This window comes from Pezoporus wallicus, unplaced genomic scaffold (genome assembly GCF_028554395.1).
Source record: "Pezoporus wallicus isolate ANWC-B61680 ecotype Strahan unplaced genomic scaffold, APGP_CSIRO_Pwel_v1 contig_5352, whole genome shotgun sequence".
NCBI lineage: Eukaryota > Metazoa > Chordata > Aves > Psittaciformes > Psittacidae > Pezoporus > Pezoporus wallicus.
The window spans coordinates 139,823-162,190 of NW_026639660.1; the positions used below are offsets into that span (position 1 = coordinate 139,823).

Sequence of the window (22,368 nt, forward strand, 5' to 3'; positions counted from 1 at the left end):
TCCGGCGGGCAGGAATGGCGGCGTTGTGGGACTTCGGCGGGAGGGGTCCGAAGGAGGCGGGCGGCGATAGCGGCGACGAGGAGGCAGATGAAGGAGAAGAAACAGGGGAAGATGGAGAAGGGTTCACGCTGGACGAGGTGCTGCGCCTCGGCGGCACCAAGGTAAGGTGGGGTGGCGGGAGGGAGCCGAAGCACGTGTCTGATGGGCTCCCACGTACCCGGGACAGGCCTGTTTGGTGTGACAGCGGGGCGGGAGTGGGGACGGGGACGGGGACGGGGACGGGGACGACTGTGGGGAGCGTTCCCCCGTGTCACTGCCGTGTGCTACCGCCTGCAGCAAGACTACGTGATGCTGTGCGCCGTGGACGAGGCGGAGGAGATGGTGGACGGCGGCAGGAAGGACGCGATCGACGACCTAAAGGAAGGGGAGCTGGAGGCGTTCGTCAACTCACTAGGGATCAGCAAGTACGCGAAAAGCTGCCTGGTGGTGGAGGAGGATGACAGCGGCAGCAGCAGCCAGGAGAAAGAGAAACCCCCAAAGAAAGAGAAGAGCAAGAAAGAAACTGATCTTCCTTCGTTAGAAGAGAAAAAAGATAAAAAAGCCAAAGAAAAGGCAAGCAGCATGAAAGACAGCAAGAAGAAGCAAGCTGCTTCTTCTGGTGAGCAGGGCCAGCACCTTTCAGCAAAGAAAGAGAGGCTGGAAGAAGATTTTGAATTTCATGCTAGGCAAGGGATACTGATCAAACCAGGGGGCAAATGGTATGATCAGGAATACACCAGTGAGTTCTCTCCAGAGGCACAAAATCAGACGCTTCTCTCCAAGTATAAGGCCTTGGCTCAAAAGCTGTACGAACATGAGACAGACCTGTATAAGAATAAAACAGATTATCAGAAGAGGGCCTCCTCAGCCTGGATGAAGACTGTTGTGTCATCAGGTACCTTGGCTGATAGGATGGCAGCGATGACCCTGCTCATTCAGGACAGTGCTGTCCACAGTATACAGTTTGTTGAGAACTTGGTAAACCTCATAAAGAAGAAGGGCAGCAGGCATCAGAGCCTCATGGCTTTGGATACTTTCAAGGAGCTTCTTCTTTCAGACCTCTTACCAGACAATCGAAAATTATGGTCTTTCTCGCAACGACCTTTTAACAACATAGAGAAGATGTCGAGTGGCAACAGGGATTCCAGGGACAGGCGGTTGATACTGTGGTACTTTGAGCATCATCTGAAACTGCAGGTGGCAGAGTTTGTGCAAGCATTAGAAACACTCAGTCACGATTCTCTGACAGCACCAAAATCTCGAGCTCTGGCAGTTGCCCATGAGCTTCTCTGTAACAAGCCTGAGCAGGAGAAAGCTCTGCTTGTTCAGCTGGTAAATAAACTGGGAGACCCTCAGAACAAAGTCGCTACCAAAGCCTCTTACCTTTTAGAGACATTACTTCACAAGCATCCAAATATGAAGGGAGTAGTGTGCAGTGAGGTGGAGAGGCTTTTGTACCGGTCAAACATTAACGTGAAAACTCAGTATTACGCCATCTGCTTTCTAAATCAGATAGTCCTCAGTCACGAAGAAAGCGCCCTGGCCAACAAGCTCATAACTTTGTATTTCTGCTTTTTTCGGAACTGCATTAAGAAAAAAGATGTTGAATCCAAAATGCTCAGCGCTCTTCTCTGCGGGGTGAACAGAGCTTACCCGTATGCTGAGACTGGTGATGAGAAGGTGAAAGAGCAAATGGACACGTTGTTTAGAGTTCTGCACCTTGTGAATTTCAGTACCAGCATCCAGGCCCTGATGTTACTGTTCCAGGTGATGGACTCTCAGCAATCTGTGTCGGATAGATACTATGCAGCACTGTACAAGTAAGTGACAGGTTTGGCCTTTATATAGAAATTTCATTTTATGAAGTAAACATCATTGATGTCAAGTTGTAGAAACACTTGTTTTACTTTTAGGATCTTGTGAGTTCTATGTCTCACTAGCTAAAAATTTCTGATGGTTTGTGTGAGCTAGAAGAAAGTGCATGTGATTTCTTTGATTTAATGTGGGGTTAAAATAAATGGTAATGATAGGTCCTGAGAGCACAACATACACATTGCATCCTTTGCAACTGTTTCCTGGTGGCATGTTGTAATTCCAGATGTTATTTGAAATTTACTGGTGACTTTTGAAATAATTTTTACTGATACTGTGATTTAGTCATGTGATAGCCTAAAATATTGTTTCTTTTTCCTTTTTTTTTTCATATGGGGAAGGGTGAATATTACTTTAACATATTCTTTAGATCATTTAATTTGTGTAGTTGGAAAGCCTTGTGTTGTAAAAGTTACCTCTTCTTTTGCGCCAGCTGATTATTTGGGCTCTCTGTAAGGTCCTTGCAGGCTGCTCTTTAGTTGACCAGAGGGAAATCGCTGATTTTTTTATAAAGGGGAACTTGAGTTCACCCAGAATATGCAATGCATTTAAAAGCCTTACTGTGCCGGGCAGCCTGGAAAAAACATGGAGTAGAAAATGAACTTGCTAATACATGTCAGGTCTGATTTGAAGCATGGTGCTTGCTACCTATTTTCTTTCTATTTTGTTTAACATCTAAGTAAATCAGATTTATTACTTTGAGTATCTCAGATTTTGAAACTGTTTTTAGTTGAACTCTGTTTCTTTATGTTTTCTTACATTTTTTTTTTTCTTTACTGATACAAGTTTTTTTAACCTTCAGATTGCCATATGTATATCTAGAAGTACACAGCTGTTGACAGTTCAGGGTTGATCGTAATGATTTTGAGTGTTGGGGAACAAGCTGTCACTGGTCCTTTACATGGCACTCCGAAAAACGTAGATGACTGTTGTTACTAGCAATTATTCTCCTATGTGCATTGTGACAATCAGCAATATTTTCTCCTGTGTGTTCTACAGGAAGCTTCTAGATCCTGCTTTAGCAACCTGGTCAAAGCCATCCATGTTTCTTAATCTTATCTATAAATCTCTGAAGGCTGATGTAGTGTTACGGCGGGTGAAGGCCTTTGTGAAGAGGTTACTTCAAGTCAGTTGTGGACAAATGCCACCCTTCATTTGTGGAACCCTGTACCTTCTGTCTGAGCTTCTGAAAGTAAAACCGGAGTTAAGGGTCCAGTTGCAGGATCATGTGGTATAAGATGATTTCATTATCTCATTGTTTTTTCAGTAAGAGCTGTTTTCATAAGCACCTTTCTCTAACCTGCTTAATAGTAATTTGAGAGTTTGCTGATATGTTATGTCATGGGAGAAAGGCCTTGAACATTTATAACTGCGTTAAAAATCTGCATAGATGAAGGTGATTTAAGAATGCCGGTGGGTTTATGGACTTCATTCATGGAGAGAGGAATGATATACTAAATGCTGTGTAAATCAGGAAGTGAGCATTCTTCACCCAAAAGCTTTATCAAGACATGGCCTGTTTGTTTCTTCTGTCTGCTGTCTCTGAAGTAGTGCTAGGCAGGACTGTTTTTTTTTCCCTCTCTTAGGCAGGGAGGGACCATTACACGTGTGTGATGTAAGCTGTAAGGTTTACATCAATTTTAAGTCCCGTATCAAGGCCAAAAATTTGTATTGCTTAAACATCGGCCATCATTTGTTTGTATTTTTGTAAGTAGCTTCTTCAGAATTACAGGTGCTTTTTTCTAATAGAACAGAAGTGGAAAGGAAGAGCTGTTTGCTAGCATTTTCTGTTGCTTAGGAGTCGGATGATGAAGAGTGCTTTAAGGATCAAGAAGAGCCTGAAGAGGATGAGGAAAAATTTGTGGATGCAGATAAAGAAGTAGGTGAAGAGAGAAACACAACGGAAAACTCTGCTAAGACAAATGATTCAAATTCAACAGCCTCATGGGTGCATCATCTGAATTTGGGAGGTAAATTAGCAAGAAAATATAATTAATTTAACTTCTAACATTCTGTAACAGTGGCATGTTGATAAAGACTTGTAATATGAAGAGATTAAAACATTATTCTAATTTTTCAAATTGAAGTAATGTAGCCAAGGTTAAGATGTGTAACTGCTCATTCACTTGTGAAGCTTGCTAGCTTTGAACCTCTGTATCCCCAACTCCAAAAGCTGAGACGTTGAGTCTCCCATGGAGCTTTCTGCCAGAGGCTCCACGTAGGACCATCCTCCCTGGCTTCGGTGTAGAGTACATTTTTTACACGTGGCCCGATCTGAACTGATCCAAGGGCCACTGCATGAACTATCTCGCATTTAATTTGCTCAAAGGCTTGTTGTTGCTCAGGGCCCCATTTAAAATCATTCTTCTTCCAGGTCACATGATAGAGAGGGCTTACAATCAAACAGTAATTCGGGATGTGCATTCTCCAGAACCCCACAACACCCAAGAAAGCTTGCTTTTCTTTCTTATTAGTTGGTGGAGACATTGCTGTTATCTTGTTGATCACATCTGTGGGGATCCGGTGATGTCCGTCTTGCCATTTTGTTTCCCAAAGTTGAATCTCCTGTGCAGGTCCCTTGACCTTACTCCGTTTTATGGCAAAACCGGCTTTCAGCAGGATTTGGATTATTTTCCTCCCTTTCTCAAAGACTTCTTCCGCTGTATCGCCCCACACGGTAATGTCATCAATGTATTGCAGGTGTTCTGGAGCTTGCCCCTGTTCCAGTGCAGTCTGGATCAGTCCATGGCAGATGGTAGGGCTGTGTTTCCACCCCTGGGGCAGTCGGTTCCAAGTGAACTGGACACCCCTCCAAGTAAAAGCAAACTGTGGCCTGCACTCTGCTGCCAAAGGAATGGAGAAAAATGCATTGGCAGTATCAATCGTGGCATACCACTTGGCTGCCTTTGACTCTAGTTCATACTGAAGTTCTAGCATGTCCGGTACGGCAGCACTCAATGGTGGTGTGACTTCATTCAGGCCACGATAGTCTACTGTTAGTCTCCACACTCCGTTAGACTTTCACACTGGCCATATGGGGCTGTTAAAGGGTGAGCGGGTCCTGCTGATCACTCCTTGACTCTCCAGTCTACGGATCAACTGATGGATGGGAATCAGGGAGTCTCGGTTGGTGCGATATTGCCGCCAGTGCACTGTTGTGGTCGCAATTGGCACTTGTTGTTCTTCGACTTTCAGCAGCCCCACAACAGAAGGATCCTCTGAGAGACCAGGCAAGGTGGACAGCTGCTCAATTTCCTCAGTCTCCAAAGCAGCCATACCAAAACCCTTTTGGGTCTTTGAAGTACCCTCTCCTGAGGTAGTCTATGCTGAGGATGCATGGAGCCTCTGGACCAGTCACAGTAGGGTGCTTTTGCCATTTACTCCCAGTCAGGCTGATTTCAGCATCCAGTACAGTCAACTCTTGGGATCCTCCTGTCACTCAAGAAATATAGATGGGTTCCACCCCTTAACAGCTTGATGGCATCAGGGTACACTGTGCACCAGTATCTACTAGAGCCTTATACTTCTGTGGGACTGATGTGCCAGGCCATCTGATCCACACAGTCCAGTAAATCCGATTGTCCCTTACCTCCACCTGGCTGGAGGCAGTGATCACAGTGTTGGACACTTGCGTCTTGCAGACAGGGATTAGTCTTCTTTATCACAGGAGCTAGAGTAAAATCAGCTCTTCCACTCCATCTGGAAAACTGCTCACCAGAGACAGAAGCCACAGCTTTCATGGGATGATCATCCATGACCTTTCTTCTCCAATTCACACACCTCTTTCTCCAGAGCTGAGGTAGGTTTTCCATCCTACTTTCTCATGTCTTCTCCTTGATCCCACAGGTAAAACCATCGGGTGGCCTGTGGTGTGTACCTCCTATATCTTCTCTCTTGAACAGTAGGACACCTTTTGTTAATACCTGAGACGTGGGTTGGTACGTGTGGGGAACTGGATAGGTCAGATGGATCATCTCTCAATTGTTTGAACTCCTAGGACAGTTTTTCCACAGCTGAAATGATGGAAGGGGTGAGATTGTCTTTGAACTCCTGGAGTTGACGAATCACTTAATCCACTGTTGGTGGTGCTACGTTGTGCCTGGTCATTGATGCCAATGAGTGGGCACATGATGAGGGTGCATTCCATGTAATTTTCCACCACATGGGTTGTGCACATTCAACTTCATCTGGCTCTATGAATGCATTCCCAGCAACTGGGATAGATCATCTCTGCAATGGCTGATTTCCTCAGAGACTGGATGTCTTTCTCTGTCATGGTCCAGTTGGCTGAACAACTTGTAACATCATCCTTGTATGAAAACTTTTCCTTCATAGTTGCCAAGAGATGCTTCTAAAGGCTGAGGGACTTTTTGTCTCTTGAAATTGCTTTGTCAGTTCCCCCTTCCCTAGCAAGTGATCCCACCTGCTTAGCTTCCCTACCTTCTAGTTTGTGACCGTTGGCCTCATTGTCCCAGCATTGGAGCAACCAGGTAATGATGTGCTCCCCTGGTTGATGGGTAAAATCTTTCCGCATGTTCCGTAGCTTGGTTGAGGTCTGGGGTCAAGACATTACCTCTTCTTCCTCTGATCCACATATTAATAATAACTCTTGATCAGATGCTGTTCCGTGTAGTAAGTGCATTGGTTCTTCGTCTTTCTTCATTGTATGGGTTTCTTTTTGTGCCTCTTTTTTGCGTTTTCCTTTGCGTACAGGAGCAAATGATAGTGGCATGAATTGGTCCTTTGGTTTAGCTGCAGTGACTGTGGTTGGAGTGTCTGCAGTGTCTATCACTAGGGTTAGAGTGGCTGCAGTATCTGTTGTCAGGGTTGGTGCAGCCGCTGTGCTTGGGGGTTGAGTAGAACCAGCAGCTGCTTTGTCTGTTGCTGTCAGGGTTTGAGTAGCTGCTGTACTTGTTGCTGGGGTTGGTGTAGCTGCTGTACTTGTTGCTGGGGTTGGTGTAGCTGCTGTGCTTGGAGCTGGAGTAGCTGTGTTGTCTGTTGCTTTGCCATCAGATCCAGAGACATCTTTTTCCCTTTGAAGGTGCTGGATAGTGTTGAACAGGGCTCTGTAAGTGTAGGCCAAGCCCCAGCACGTTGCAATGATTTGTCTGTCTCTGGTATGGCCAGAATGACAACACACCTCATTTAAGTGTTTTACTAATTTTTCTGGGTTTTGCACTTCAGTGGTGAAATTCCAAAGCACTGGAGGGGCCCACTGACCTGGATACTTGCCCATACTATCCCGCACACCCTGCCACAGAAAATACCGGCTGTAAGTAAGGGACCACATGCTGAAACTCCGAGATCAAGAGCAACAACTTTGAGAGCCAATAAATCAGCATTGTGACGAGTGACTATTAATCCAAAACAATAAATGCTTATCACAGATGCAATTAGGCACACTCTGGTCAGATCTGTTGTTATCTCAACCCTTTGTGCCTCACATTGGGTGCTACAAAGAACTGTCATGGTTTAAGTCCAGACGGTAACTCAGAACCACACAGCCGCTTGCTCACTCCCTCCCCTTATTCCTCCCTCTGGGAAGAGAGATCGGAGGAGAATTGAAAGAATGTAACTCCCACAGGTTGAGATAAGAACAGTCCAGTAACTAAGGTATAACACAAACCACTGCTGCTACCAACAATAATAATAACGTTAAGGGAAAAAGCAAGGGAAGAGAATACAATCGCTCACCACCCACTGACCGATACCCAGCCTGACCGAGCAGTGATCTAGCCCTTCCAGGTAACTGCCCCCAGTTTATATACTGGGCATGACGTGCTGTGGTATGGAATACTCCTTTGGTTAGTTTGGTCAGGTGTCCTGTCTCTGCTTCCTCCCGGCTTCTCCTCCTCCCTGACAGAGCATGAGACTCAGAAAGTCCTTGGTCAGAGCAAACATTACTGAGCAGCAACTGAAAACATCGGTGTTATCAGCACTGTTCCCAGGCTGAAAGTCAAAACCACAGCACTGCACCAGCTACTAAGAAGGAGAAAAATGACTGCTACTGATGAACCCAGGACAAATCTGCTCTAGTTTCACTCTTTCTCGAGGACTTTTTGGAACAGAGCAGGGGTTTTCAGGAGCTTCCTTGGAAGCACACAGGAACTCACCTGTACACTTGCTCATGCAGTGGGGAAGGGCAGGTGAATAACCAAAATCAAAAGGAGCATGACCGGCAGGTCGAAAGAGGTGATCCTGCCCCTCTGCTCTGCTCTCGTGAGACCTTACTTCGAGTATTGTGTGCAGTTCTGGTGCCCTCAACATAAAAAGGACATGGAACTGTTGGAACAAGTCCAGAGGAGGGCCATGAGGGTGATCAAGGGACTGGAGCACCTCCTGTATGAAGATAGGCTGAGGACGTTGGGGCTGTTCAGCCTGGAGAAGAGAAGGTTGCGTGGAGACCTCATAGCAGCCTTCCAGTATCTGAAGGGGGCCTATGAGGATGCTGGGGAGGGACTCTTCATTAGGGACTATAGTGATAGACAAGGGGTAATGGGTTAAAACTTAAACTGAGGAAGTTTAGACTGGATATAAGGAAGAAATTCTACTGTTAGGGTGGTGAGGCACTGGAATGGGTTGCCCAGGGAAGTTGTGAATGCCCCATCCCTGGTGGTGTTCAAGGCCAGGTTGGACAGAGCCTTGGGTGAGATTGTTTAGTGTGAGGTGTCTGTGCCCATGGCAGGGGTGTTGGAACTAGATGATCTTAAGGTCCTTTCCAACCCTAACTATTCTATGATTCTATGATTCTGTGAATATCCTTACTTTCTACTGAGTACATCTGTGACCTGTCTGGCTAAGAGTGATGGGCAGCATTACTGTCATGCTAAAATGAAAATAGTGCTGTCATAAAGTTGCCTGAGGAAATTTGTTTTGCTCTCCTCTGCCCCTCAGGCAGGAAGAGTGGAGCTTCCTATGATCCTATGCATCGGAGTCCCTTATACTGTGGTGCTGAAAGTACAAGCTTTTGGGAACTGAAGAAGGTAAGGCATTCATATGTTGCAGATTACTGTTCATTAGTGTGGCTGTTGGATTCGAAAGAAAATGAACTTGCTTATTCTTGGGGTAGCCACCTGGGAAACATAACAGAAAGGTGAAAGCTGATATGTTGTTCAGCTTTAAGCTTGTAAATATTACATGTGATGCTGATATTCTGGAGTTGGGGTTAGCAGTTTTGAAGTGGAGATTTGGACAGTAAGAATCTGTTTTGACTTTCAGATCTTAGCTTTGTATCACTAAAGCTTTTTATGTAAGTTGGAATGTATTTAGTTCATGCAAACAAAAGATTAGGAGTTGAAGTTCTTCAGCTGTTCAAGGGCAGAGTACATCAGACTTGCCCTACTGCATGTGTCTACAATATTTGTTGAGTTACAGAGCAGTCTTATGACATAGTGGTGTTGTCAGACGTCATGTCAACCTGAGTAATGATTGCGTTTCTTTTTGGAGAAGAAATAAATAAGCTGTTAATGTTTTTCAGCTTTCTGAACATTTTCATCCGTCTGTGGCCCTATTTGCAAGAACAATTCTAGAAGTAAGTGCTTCTTCTAATCGGGAGCTTGGAAGGTTGATTTATGTAAGCTGTCCTTTGACATTCAAAAAGTACGTTATAAAGCCTTCTTGCACGCTACAGCACTGTAATGTACATTGAAATGCGAAGCTTTTCAGGGAATTAAAGTGCACTATATAGAGGAGACTGCTCACAGAAGTCATTAAGTTGTTAGAAATGTGGGTGTTACATGATCCTTAAACCTTTTTTAGAGTTTTGGTCTGTCTCTTTATTTAACATGAGTTTTTATGTGGGGAACCCTACTCTTAGAACAAATTCTTTTTTGATACTGGTATGATATTGTGTCAAAAATACTCAAACTTACATAATTACGTATTTAGAATATTTTCACTTGAATATATGGTATACAAGTGGTGCTGAAGATTAACTGCTGTTAGCACACTACATTGCAAGGCACTTCATCACTGAAACAAAGTGAGGGAGGTGGTTTTTAATTAAGAAAATACTGAAATTCCAAAAAAAGGAACCTGTACAGGAGTGTATTAACTGGTCAGGTGTATGTGGTGAAGTATCCCCAGGTCCTTGTCTTTGATTTAAAGTGTGTTTTAATGTTGTTCTTCGTCTGAGTCCTCTGTGTTTAGTTGCTGTCTTTCTAAAATGAAGACCTCAATGATACTTGCCTTTTTTCTTTTTTCAGGGAAATCACATTCAGTACTCAGGTGACCCTTTGCAGGATTTCACATTAATGAGATTCTTGGATCGCTTTGTGTACAGAAGTCCCAAACTCCACAAAGGCAAAGGTACGAACTTCTCTGTGCGTATTAGCGTATGATCTTGTCCATTGATGGTGACCAAACTCTTTTGCTCTCAGACTGCCAAGCAGCCCTTGGTGTTTGCTCAGTATTTGGGTGCGTGCCATGCAACAGGAGTGGGATCAGTATTCAGGAGATGTCTGCAACTCAGAACTAGCTGACAATCACATACTGCTGCCTCTCACATCCACAGTGCAGAAATTGCTGCTTTCCAGCTATGCAGCCACCAGCATGTACCGGTGCATGGGTTTCTTCATCCCCAGGTGCAGGACTTTGCAGTTCCCTCTGTTGGACTGCATGAGGTTCCTGTCAGCCCATTTCTCCAGCCTCCTGTGGTCCTTATGGTTGGCAGCAAAACTCTCTGGTCTATCAGTCACTCCTCACAGTTTTGTATCAGTAGTAATTTGTTTCTGATTTATGTTTTTCTACAGAAAACACCAGCAGTGTGGTAATGCAGCCAAAGAAGAAGCAGTTTATGAAGGATGTGCAGAATCTCGCAGGTAAGATTCTTTTCAGTTAAGATTAGGATGGTTAAAAGATTTTGTCTAGTTACTGTAGACATGTGTCATCTGCACCATCTGTGCTATTTCTGTTCACAATAAAAGAAAGTCCTGCCTATCAGGAGTGCAGTGGTGGTGTCTGATGTTCAGGATCAGGTCTAATCTTCTCGTTGAGGGTGTATGGAATCTCCACAGCTTCAACTTTATATCCTTTGAATCATTTTAAGAACAAATGACATAAAGTCAGTTACCTCAGCTGTTAGCCTCTTGAGTAGTATAGAACATAGTTTCAAATTTGTTTGTATCTGGCAATATGACCACCTAGGGGAGTGGGGGGAAAGAGCTAAAAAAAGCCTTGCAATTTATTTGAGGTAATATTTCTGGTTAGAAGATGTCCTGGGTTCTTCTATTGTGGTTTAAGAATAGCAAATTGTTAGGGTACTAATCTTAGGGAGACATGAGTTTATAAATACTAAATATTCTGCTCACAAACATGCCATTCCTTGTCTGGCATCCTAGTTTTATGAATAATATTTGTTGGAGTTCATAAAAATATCTAAAATTATTTAAGAAGGATGGAAGGGATAAACACAGCTTTGCTAGAGACAAGCCTGGGGGCAGCATGCTAATGTTTGAGGGATAATGTGCCAGTCAGGTCCTTAGCTCTGCTGTTTCAGTGAAGGCAGCAAAGACATCAAGGGTTATTGATGTGTTAGAAACCATGGAAACACCTGTGAATGGTCACATAGGAATTAGGGTTTCTCCCCCCAGAAAGGTGGCAGGATCAGTAGCCCAAATGAAAAGCATCTGCATTAATGCACACAACATGGGCAGCAAACAAGAGGAGCCAGTAGCCATCGTGCAACAGGAAAGCTATGACATAGCTGCTATCACAGAAACATGGAGTGCTGGAATGGGTGGCTGTGAAGCTTTCAGAAGGGATAGGCAAGGAAGAAGAGGTGGTGGGGTGGCCCTGGAGACAGGGTGAAGCTCAGTCCCTTCCTCAGCATGTTCAGCTGGTGTACGATCCTGCCTTGCAGCTGCTGATGTATATTTCTACTGCCAGGAGGGCTGGGCAGAAGTGGTTCCAGTGGTTTAGTGCATGACAGCAAGTTTATCTGATTTCCTACTACTTTTTTTTCCCCTTCTTTTTTTTTTATATTTTTTTAATGCATTCCTGCTGTAGGTGGTTGCAAACCTCCCTGTTTAACTCACTGTCTGTTTGAAGAGGTTTTGAGATGAGCTCCACTTTTTTTAATGGGTGACACTGAGTATCTACGAATTTCTGTCTGCGCATGGGTTTAACCTTGTAAAAGAATAACAGTCATTTCAGCCTGAGGTAAAATCAGTTCTATTTTTTTTTTTGCAGTCAACAGTAAGGAATTCCGTGCCAAAGACGAAAGCAAAATCCCAGTGGATGAAGTGTTTTTTCACAGGTAATGAAATACTTATGAACATTCATTTGAAGTGTTGTCTTTTTACTGCAGTGCCATCAAACCCCATTGCATTTTGTTAAATACTCTGTGGTATTCCAAGTGTTCTCAAAATTTGATTAATTTGAGTGACTTCTGATGATAGTACTTTCCTTAGAATGTAATTTCAACATCTATCAGAAGTGCTTAGGAAAGAGTTGTCACTTATGAAGATAAGCAACCAGTGCTTGTAGTCCAAAATTAAGTAAGTTGACATTGCAATAAGGAAGCCTTAAACAGTGGGTGGTGATGAATGGCTTGTGGGTTGTAATTCTTATGCATTAGAAGTATATTAAAAAAAAGTAGTGGAATATATCTTGTTTATGTTGTTAGCATCAAAGCTTATTAGAATGGAACAATGCAAAAAACAGTCAGAGGAGCTAGTTTTCCCTTCTTTTTATTATAGTCATAGTTCATGATATAAAAATGTAACTGTAACATTAAAATTGAAGTGATACACATATGGCAAAGATTTATTTTTTGTCGCTCAAAATACTGGTTAGTGTCTCCTTAGGAGATCAGTGTTTGAATTAACTTCATTTACTTTGTTGAATTCACTTTATTTGGTTTTGTTTTGTTTTATTAATATAGTCATTGCTTTTGTGAAGTATTGGGTTAATGGAACTTAACTATTTTAAATCAATTGATACAATATTGAGGAATGTAATGTAAAAAAGAAATTAAAAAGTGGTATTAATTTTGAGATTAAAGAAAAGCAGCTTAAAAGAATGCCCTCTATGGGAAGTTAACAGTTGTTAACTGTTAACTGTGATCACACATTCAAAGTCTTCCATACAGAGTGCTGTACTCTTTTGCTCTTGTATCTGCCCAGAATTGCCTTCTGTGTTTGCTGGTTCTTTAACATGAAATGAAGGAGAGAAAGTGGTTTAAAATGGCTGACAGAAGGTAGTACTAAGCACGCAGAAGAAGAGGGCTACAGGGGAAAATTTAATAGAACTTAATGGGTGAATCTCTTCCCCCCCCCCCCCCCTCCCAGTTAGATTCATGTTGAACTTGATCCTTTCTTTCTTATCAGTGTAAGGCAGATTTTCACATCTTTCTTATACCCTTTTATAAATTCACCATGTTCAGAATAATTTCTGGCACCTTTGGCTGTGAAACTTCTTTGTTTAAAATCTTACAGAAATGATTTATATTCTTTGAAACACAAAAAATATACATCTCTGATTTGAGATGCATTTGAAACCATTACTTAACTGGCAACATACACATGAAACAGCTTGCAGATTGTTTTGGTTTTTTTTTTAAATAAACTGATCATAAAGATCATTACCTGTAATCTTGTGTCTAAGAGCAATGTATTATTTCAGATTTTATTCTAAGTTTGATAAGAGGAGAGAGAAACAAAGGCGTAAGGATGATGAAGAAAGTGTGGAAGATGTAGATGACGATGAATTTGAAAGAGCATTGGGTAAGGTTGTTTTTTTTTCTTGTAGTAACTATGCCAGTATTTCCTGCTTTGGCAGATCATTAATTTATCCTTTCCGTAGTTTATATTGTATAAAAGGGCCAGATACAGGAACATGGAAGTGGAAAAAAACTGGCTTTCCAGTTCCTATTCTAGTTCCCTACTACAGCCGACATTTCATCCTATCCGTCACACAAGCGAACTGGATGGCCATCTTGTGACAGAGGTCTTACTCTCACTACTCCAGTAGTTGCTTATTCAAATGGGTAGAAATTGTCTGATTTTGAACATAAGGTTGTGGGTGGCAGTTCATGCCTTTTTTTTCTTTTCCATATGTAGTCTGAGAGTTAAATAACTTTTTCTACCAGCGTGTAACATCTGCTTCTGTTCTTTCTTTACTGCTTGGCCTTTTTCAATCTTCCTCATATTCTTCCTTACATCCTTCATGCAGTTATTTGTTCAGTTAAGTCCGTGGCAAACTTCTGCAGTAGTCTTAGTTCTTCCTGTAGCATGTGCTTTGTTTGCTTTGGAATTAGTGTATGATTGGTTCCAGAATACGAATTTGTTAGTGTACCATAAAATGTCCATTATTTTATGATTTCATATTTTATTTATAGAATAGTACATATATTTGGAAAAAAACCAACACAAAACTCCAACCCAAACTAACCCCATGAAAACCAGCTAGCTCCCCATAACTGATTTGTACAGTATTTTTAGAGAATTCTGAGCTCCCATAGCAGGATTCTTCCTTAGTGACTCAAGTAGCATGGGCAAGAATCTGATAACAATTGTGTTTGTCATTTATTGTTAGTACCTCTAAGTTGACTGTCTCTGAGAATTTGATTCATATATTCAGAAGCTTAAATTAAGTACCCTCTAATGTTGGTGTTTACCCTTTGAAACAAGTTGTAATTTTTCAGGTTTTGTTTCTGTCTGCTATTTTGTATGGCAATTTGTTCTTAAGTGAATCCGATGATAGGAGCTCTCATCCTTTAGCCTGCTTGCTTTTCTGTGAAAAATTATAGTGAAACTTCTTATCTGAAAATTAACACGTAGATTAGCTGGCATGACACTTGCTTGGGGTTTCTTAATTGAGACTTTGTTCTATCTGGCTTGAAGCAAGTATTAGTATCCCTTGTGATATCCCACCTGCCAATTAAGTTTGAATCACTGTGCAATTGTGTGCCCAGTGTTTCAAACTATTTGTGCCTGCTTCCACAACATCTAGTTCTGGCCAGAAATGACATCCTGGATAAAGAAAATTTTCATTATTTTTCACAGAAAAAGATTTTTCTCAGAAAAAAATCCAGTTAACTTTAGGTAACTGTTTTGTAGAGTATTTTGCTATAGAAGCATGAACCCTTTGGTATCAGGGCCCTTTGTTACTGATGCAGATTATATAAACTGCTCAGAAAAATGATACCTAGAAATAATCTATTTTGCAGTTACTTCATATTTCTTTGTTTGCCTTTGTAGTAATAAACGATTTTTTTTTCCCCCAGATGCATTTGAAGCTGCTGATAATGCCATTGATGTTGGCCAGGATGACCTTGACTTTGCTGGGTAAGACTTGAAATTGTTTTTTTTCACCTTTTCATATTGATGTAGAGTTTTACCTTGCAAAATTGCACAGACCTTTTTCAAAGCCACTCAGAATATCACCTTGCAAAAAGGGCAATATCAGCTGAATGCTGGGTAATGCTGCTTTTCTGCATGTCCCATAATGGAGCACTGTGATCCTGTGGTTCTTACAGTCTGCTGGCTTGACACGAGACCTGTAGTATTTTGTTTATACAATGCAGTGATTCAATAAGCAAGGTAAAAATCTTGTTTTTCATGGTCTCAGGTTTCTGAGAATTACCACGTACAAGAGCAGGTAGAATGGGGCATAATGGTACTGCTGCAATAAGGACTGTTTGAACTGGACCTACTGCAGTAAATAAACTCTGTGAAATCCAGAATCACAGAGCTCAGTTCTCAGGAAGTCAGCAGTTTCATGAATCATAGACTTACGTAGGTTGGAAAAGGCCTTTAAAATTTAAAAAGACCTTTAATGATTAAGTAGCCTCTTTTGAATCAACACAGAAACTTTCTTTCTTTGAGGTGAAAGGAGAATGAAAGCTTAAAGTGTTTTTGAAACTGAACATTTTTGTGAACTGGACTGGTGTGAGTGAAAAATAGTAGAAAGGAGACAAAACCCAAGTAACCGTCTAGTATATGAAGAACCATGTTTCCTTACTTAAAGGAAAAAGAAGTATTATTTCTTCATTTAATAGAGTTGCTAGGGATAGCTTCAGTGTGTGTGTCTTGCAGAAAAGATACTGAAACTGACATTTCTGTTAGTTTCATAATAGAATTCTCTTTAGAACTTCTTAAAATGCTTTACTTTTATAATACAGTTCCACATGTTGATGTTGAAAACGTACCTGAGTGCGTAACACGTGTTTCTTTGGTCTCAGCCTACATGTATAGTGGTTTGCAATGATCTTGAACTTTCCCAACATAGTGTTTGCCAGTAGATGTCATCTGGGTGTAAACAGTATTTTGCCAGGTAAAGTGCTAAGCTTGTTTCGTATTTTTTTAGTAATATAAAAAAGAAAACCAAAGGCAGTAAGAAAGGCCAAAGAAGTGAAGGATCCAGTGCTGACGGGGAGGATTCTGATGATGAAGATGAATTCAGTGATCTGGATGATGAGGAAGTCTCCTTAGGAAGTATGGAGGAAGACTTTGAAGAGGATATGGATGAAGAGGGAGGTGTATTTATGGATGTGTCTGATGATGATAACAGCCTAGGTAAAGTACCATTTCTTACCAAAAAAAAAAAAAAGAAAAAAAGAGCTTTAAAACTAGGTTATCTAATATGTAATTACATATATAAATTCAGATTCAGTTACCTAAGTGGGAGGTTTGGCTTTTAAGTAGAGAAGTGACAAGACCTTCTCTGGACAATGAAGTCTTGAGAGACACATTGCCTGGAGCAGTCTCCCAAGTGTGAGTGGGAATTTGGCATCTGGGGATAAAAATTTGCAAGGAAGACTTGTTTCTTTCATTCTGAAAACATTGGCAGTAACAAAAGTAGCTTTATACACAAATAACTGGGTACAGTAGGCAGAAATATTAAAAGATGTCCAAGAGAAAAATAAAAAGGAAGTGTTGCTACTTGGTGATGTTTTTTTTTTATTTCTTTAGACCTAGTTAATGTTTGGGTTTTGTTTTGTTTTTTTAAATGAGGTAACTTTTATTTTAATTGGTGTCTCATAAGTAACAGCTGCTCTTCTAATACAACTGTGCACCCAGATTTTTATTACCGTTGTAATAATAACTGATTGTTGCACCTTCATGATTTTATTATCTTTTCAACTGAGAAGCACAGCTTACACTGTACACGCTTTACGTGGCTGGAAAAGCACAGATTAATGAGGTATTTCAGCTAAAAACTGAAGGTCACAGGGAGATGATTGAGGGCAGAGGAGGTAAATTACTCACAGAGCTGTTAACACAATAGTCGTTCATATTATTATGTCACCCAACTTACCAAGCAGACATTTGAGGTGTATGTAACACCTGCTTTTAGCCTTCATATTTTATGTATCTTAGATTCGTATTTCATTCCTTTTTGGTGCTGTGGAAAAAAGCATAAAGAATGGTGCACCACTGACCAATTTTTAATTGTCTGGGTTGAAGAAATCCCAGATTTGGTTGTTTGTGCTGTGTTTTAAACTTTTTTAAAGTAATGACTTGGACCGTTATAAACCAAAAAATGCCTAAAATGAAATTTTAGTATCTGCCGTGCTTTAAATATACGTACATGATGTGAGAATGAAGATTTGATGTATCTTTTTCTTTTCTGTCAGATGCAAACAATAACAAACAATTGAAGTCTGTCAATAAAAAGGGCAAGAGAAAGAAAGATACGAATTTTGCGGGATCACTAGAAGGTAAGGGAACACTGCCATGATTTCCATGTGAGAAAGCTTAATACAAATACAGTCTGAAGAGCTTTGGGTTTTGGTACATCAGATTATCTATGCCTTTGGATGAATAAACCATGAATTAAAAGGAGGTTGTCCTTCAACCACCATTGCCGAATTCAGAGTAACAATCTGATGTTGGGACTCAAAGCAGGAACTGGGACTCAAAGAAGGAACTTTCAAAGGAAAATTGGAGTTGTACTCGCAGTTTGTGCATCTGTTCCTCACGTCTGATTTGTGCTATTAGTTCTTGGTTGGAAAGTGCTCGTTCCATTTTTTGGGGGGGGTGGGGGGGAGGTGAAGAATAAACATTTCTAACAGCTATTTTAGATGGTCTCAAAAACATGTTAAAAACCTCACCAAAACCCAACCACATGGTAACACTTTGGTTTAGTGTCTTTCTGAAGCTGAAATTCTGTCTTATAAGAATAATGCTTTTTGTTTGAAGGATCCAATCGAGGAAAGAAGAGAAAACTCCAAGATGCCAAGATACTGGCATCTGCAGAGGAGGTAAGTTTGATCAGTACTTAGCAAAAAGTGATCAAGCATTTTACCTGGTTCTTTGTAATAAAATACTAAAATTTCTCTCTTTAAAGTTTGGCTCTCTGCTGGATGAAAATGTTGGGTCTAAGTTTGATAATATTGGAATGAACGCCATGGCCAACAGAGATAATGCAAGTAAGTACATGATACAAACAGCAGAAAGGTGTAATGCTGTTTCACTTCTCTCTCTTCTGGTTCTGTAGTTAATAAGATGTACCTTCTCTAACTGAAATTCACATGTGGTCAGAAGTCACACATAGGGACGGTAGGTCACTGTCAATAAGACATGACAGTTAGTTACTAGCCCAGTGCTAATGTTAACTGTGTCTACTGGAGAGAGCAAGGCTTCAGAAAAGATGAAGAGGCTATCATGTGGCCCTTTCACACTGTAAATAAGGATGGGCAGCGTGCTGTCTGTCAAGCATTTGTGTGAATTTTGCTCTGATAAAGTGTCCTGGATTCCTGTAAAAGGAAGGCATATGACATGGCCATTTATATACCTACTGGGTTATTTCCTTGCAGTATCGGTGAAGCAAAAGTAGTTCCCCAGAAATAATTCTAATGAATTAAATGTGCATATACTGAGTGAATAATCAGTCCTCTCTAGAGCTTTTACAAGTCTTGCTGGTGTCACCTGAAAAATGTGAACAGCAGCACTCAAACACTGTGTACTCTTAACATAAGCATATCTAGCATTAGTAAAATACAAAGCAATGGCAAGAGTGGTCTTAAACTATGAGGTGCTGAGAAGGTGGGGTATGTTCTGTGAAATGAAAACCCCAAAACTTTCTCTGGTGTCAAAAACAAAAAGGCAGCTTGCACTTTATTGACATTCATAAATACAGCAGCCAAGTTTTAACTGTTACATGTTTCATCTGTATTTTACATCATTATCAGAGATAGCTGTTCACTCCTCGTCACCTTTCCTCTTACAGATATTAAACAGATCCAATGGGAAATAGAGCGCGACAAATGGCTTCATGACCGGGATGTGAAAAGCATCATAAAAAGGAAGAAACGGTTCAGGCACAAAGGGCTGAAAAAGAAGTACAAAGGCAAGAAATCAAAAAGATGAACTGGGCATTTTAATATGGACATTTTTTACAATAATTATTCTAAAATAATTTTTCAGTCAATCACACACCTTTCTTACTTCAGTTCTTGCTGCTTAACCATGCCATTTGGTCATTCTCCCTTATGCCGTGAATTCCAGACCACTCATTGGATTTGTAATACACTGAAAAATAGGAAAATCCGTGTCAGCTCCAAGTAAGGCATGTCCAAAGGTGAGCCACTTTGTGGCTGTTTTTGTTGGATGTACAGTCCTTCAGTTCCAAGGAGTCTGTCCAACAGAGACACTCCAACCACACCTCTGCATAACAATAAACACTTCTGCAGTGTCTCCTGGGATAGGTTTTAAGCAATAATAAAATTGAGTTTGTATGAAAGATACAGCAGAAGCTTCAGCCTCCTTCTGAAGCCAACAGCTGCAAACCTACCTTCCAGAATTGATGGGAACTTCTTCTGCATTGTGTATCTGAAGTCTGGCAAAAAAGATAAGTCACGGTTACTTTATCCACCATGTTTAGGGTAAATAATTAAATGCACTATTTTTCTAACTAGATTAGTTTTACCTAAGTTTGAGTTCCTTAGTTACAGCCATCATTAAATAATGTGATCTGAATTTACTTTTTTTACACTGTATTACAGACTGTATTCAGTTTATTTATATGTGCAGCCCTATCATTGCAGTGTTTTCTAAGCTTTCTCACAATTGTGATAACCAGATACAAGCTACAGATTCACAGGAAGCTGAATGCCTCTAGCAGATTGATGTGCAAATGAAAACTGGGAAAACTACTCTGCTTCCTTATGCAGCTTTAGGTGTTTGCTGAATCCTCATGAGGGCTGCTCTGGCAACCCAATAGAAAATCATGTAATGATAGCTTTGTGCTAGTTTAATGAGTAACAGCAGCTCACAGAAGGATCTTTCCAATGATAGTACAAACACAAAGAAAGCATTAAAGCACACTGAGTTGTTAAAAGAGCTCACTGCACCTTCCAGAAATACATCAACTACAGCTTATCTTCTGCAAATGCATAGAAGAGCTAGGACCTAGAACTGAAAAGGAGAAATGAGAAACCATGAATGTCCAGCACCAAGCTAGCAAGACAGGCCCATACACATATCCTGCAGATTTTTATTATATATTTTTTTAATAAAAATGCAAAGAAAGATAGCTGAAGTATAACAGCCTGCCGGCATCTGGTAAGAAATGCCAACTGACAGCATAGGTGAAGTTAGGCTTGAGCTACTGCTGAAATGGGTGGGCTTGTGCCCTCCAAGCCACCGCAGCGTCTGCCTTTTGGCTGGCACTGGCCGTGCTGGTAGCAGGACTGCCTTCTCCCACAGCTTTGGCAAACCAGCACTGCGACCTGCTGAGCCCTGAATGCAAAGTAAGACCACTGCTGTGCAGAGCACATCTTGCAGTACTGAGCTGGAGCTTGGCTTATTTTTGTGTTGCTGAGGCAGAGTCCTAAGTCTGAGAGACTTGAGGGACTGAAGGTGAATCACTGGGAAGATGATGCTGGGTACCTCATGCCAGCCGGGCCTGATGTCTACCTGGGAAATGTCAAATCACAGAGCCTGTGACACCTATATCCGAGAAAGGGCACCCCTTCAGGGCTGAGCATCAGGTTTCTGAAGGAGGATTGGTAACTGCCTCATTGCAGACAGCCTCTCATTTTTAAATGCCTGTTTGAACTGATGCTGTTACTGTTCAAACACACAAACCCGGCTTTGTTCCTGGGGGCCATGTGCTGCCTTTCAGGAGTGTCTCCACGGTTTTGGCTTTGCAAAACTAAACCAGCAGCTTGTCTGTAACAGCTGTACTCGAGGTTCCGTGCAGCAAACAACACTGTGTGTGTACCTACACGGACACAAGCCGAGCCAGGTCAGTAGAGCCTAATTTACAAACCCCTCCGCAGGCAGCGTGAGGTGCTCCGAAGGCGCCTCAGGCGGGAAGAAGCTCGCCCTGCCCCGGCCGCCATCCTGTCCCCCGGCCGTCCCGCCGCACCTTGGCTGCGGTCCATGGCGCGGTAGAGCAGGAGAGCGCCGAGCAGCCCCGCCGCCTCCAGCACCAGCAGGCCTTTCACGACACGCCGAGCCATCGCTGCCGCAGGGCCACAGAGTCCTTCCGTCACTGACGGTACCGGCCGCACATGCGCCGTTTCCGCGCAGCGGGCTGCGCATGCGTCACCTCGCGTCTTCCTGCTAATGTGGTGGCTGGTTGAGCGCGGGCGTTTGTGTGTGAGGCCCTGCTGAGGTGGTGCCTTGCTGCCCGGGTACGGGCAGCGGCTGCAGGAGGTGGCAGGAGCTGCCCCGGTCCCGTCGCTGCCTCGGCAGGCCTGGCACAGTGGTGCTGGTGGCAGTCCGTGACTCTCGCTCGTCACCTCTGGCTGAGGGCAGGTGTTCCGATGTGGCACTGCCTGTTTCTGCTGCCCAGGGACACCCACTGTCATACCCTGGGAGCCAGCGCTGTTCTGTTTACTGCTAGGGGACTACGCAGCTACGTACACGAGGCTCAGAGCTGGTGAAAAGGGATCCTAGTTCTTTCATGGAGATGTTGACAAAACCTGTGCCATGCAAGATCATCAGAGACTGTAGTGACAGGACAAGGAGTAATGGGTTCAAACTTAAACAGAGGAAGTTTAGATTGGATATAAGGAAGAAGTTCTTTACTGTAAGGGTGGTGAGGCACTGGAATGGGTTGCCCAGGGAAGTTCTGAATGCTCCATCCCTGGTGGTGTTCAAGGCCAGGTTGGACAGAGCCTTGGATGACATGGTCTAGTGGGAGGTGTCCCTGCCTGATGGGTTGGAACTAGATGATCTTAAGGTCCTTTCGAACCCTAACTATTCTATGATTCTATAATTCTACCTCAGTATGCATCTTTTTGATGTGAAAAAGGGTGTTAGTGCAGACTAGCTTCCATATAGGCATATTTAGAAACTAGAATGGCAGCATCCTTTCCTTGCCAGTAGTGTTCTTCCTGTTCTGTAGTTTTGATTTCAGTGTTTTATATCATTAACTGTCTATTTCTGTTGACTCATAGAGTGGGGCTGGTTTTATGGCCGAAATAAAACCTCTTGGGATTTTTCTTAATAGGGATTTTCTTTTCTTAGTGAGATGATATTTATTCCCATTAATGTTATGGAAGAT

The 22,368-nt window shown here is 42.1% G+C and overlaps 1 protein-coding gene and 2 long non-coding RNA genes across 3 annotated transcripts; 1 reads left to right on the plus strand and 2 right to left on the minus strand.

Moving 5' to 3' along the window:
- The first annotated feature begins 14 nt into the window (after positions 1-14).
- On the plus strand, positions 15-19,272 carry CEBPZ (CCAAT enhancer binding protein zeta). Its single transcript, XM_057415343.1, has 16 exons — positions 15-161; positions 337-1,859; positions 2,911-3,142; positions 3,710-3,881; positions 8,806-8,894; positions 9,389-9,442; positions 10,116-10,218; positions 10,662-10,730; positions 12,100-12,166; positions 13,534-13,634; positions 15,137-15,197; positions 16,219-16,427; positions 17,489-17,572; positions 18,054-18,115; positions 18,202-18,283; positions 19,084-19,272. The coding sequence occupies exons 1-16, from the start codon at positions 15-17 to the stop codon at positions 19,221-19,223; spliced, it is 3,195 nt and encodes a 1,064-aa protein (XP_057271326.1). The 3' UTR covers positions 19,224-19,272.
- LOC130602463 (uncharacterized) lies at positions 16,453-17,451 on the minus strand. Its single transcript, XR_008972909.1, has 2 exons — positions 17,170-17,451; positions 16,453-16,644 (listed from the first exon to the last, which is right to left on the minus strand). It is a non-coding gene; the product is annotated as an uncharacterized LOC130602463 (long non-coding RNA).
- Positions 18,946-21,358, minus strand: LOC130602462 (uncharacterized). Its single transcript, XR_008972908.1, has 4 exons — positions 21,226-21,358; positions 19,648-19,692; positions 19,293-19,385; positions 18,946-19,184 (listed from the first exon to the last, which is right to left on the minus strand). It is a non-coding gene; the product is annotated as an uncharacterized LOC130602462 (long non-coding RNA).
- Positions 21,359-22,368: the final 1,010 nt, after the last annotated feature.

What these genes read in the sequence shown, in the direction of transcription:
- CEBPZ (XM_057415343.1), top strand. Translation starts at nt 15, where the DNA reads ATGGCGGCGTTGTGGGACTTCGGCGGGAGGGGTCCGAAGGAGGCGGGC. An exon ending in TACTATGCAGCACTGTACAA is followed by an intron (nt 1,860 to 2,910) that starts GTAAGTGACAGG and finishes TGTGTTCTACAG; the next exon opens with GAAGCTTCTAGATCCTGCTT. An exon ending in GGATGTGCAGAATCTCGCAG is followed by an intron (nt 10,731 to 12,099) that starts GTAAGATTCTTT and finishes TTTTTTTTGCAG; the next exon opens with TCAACAGTAAGGAATTCCGT.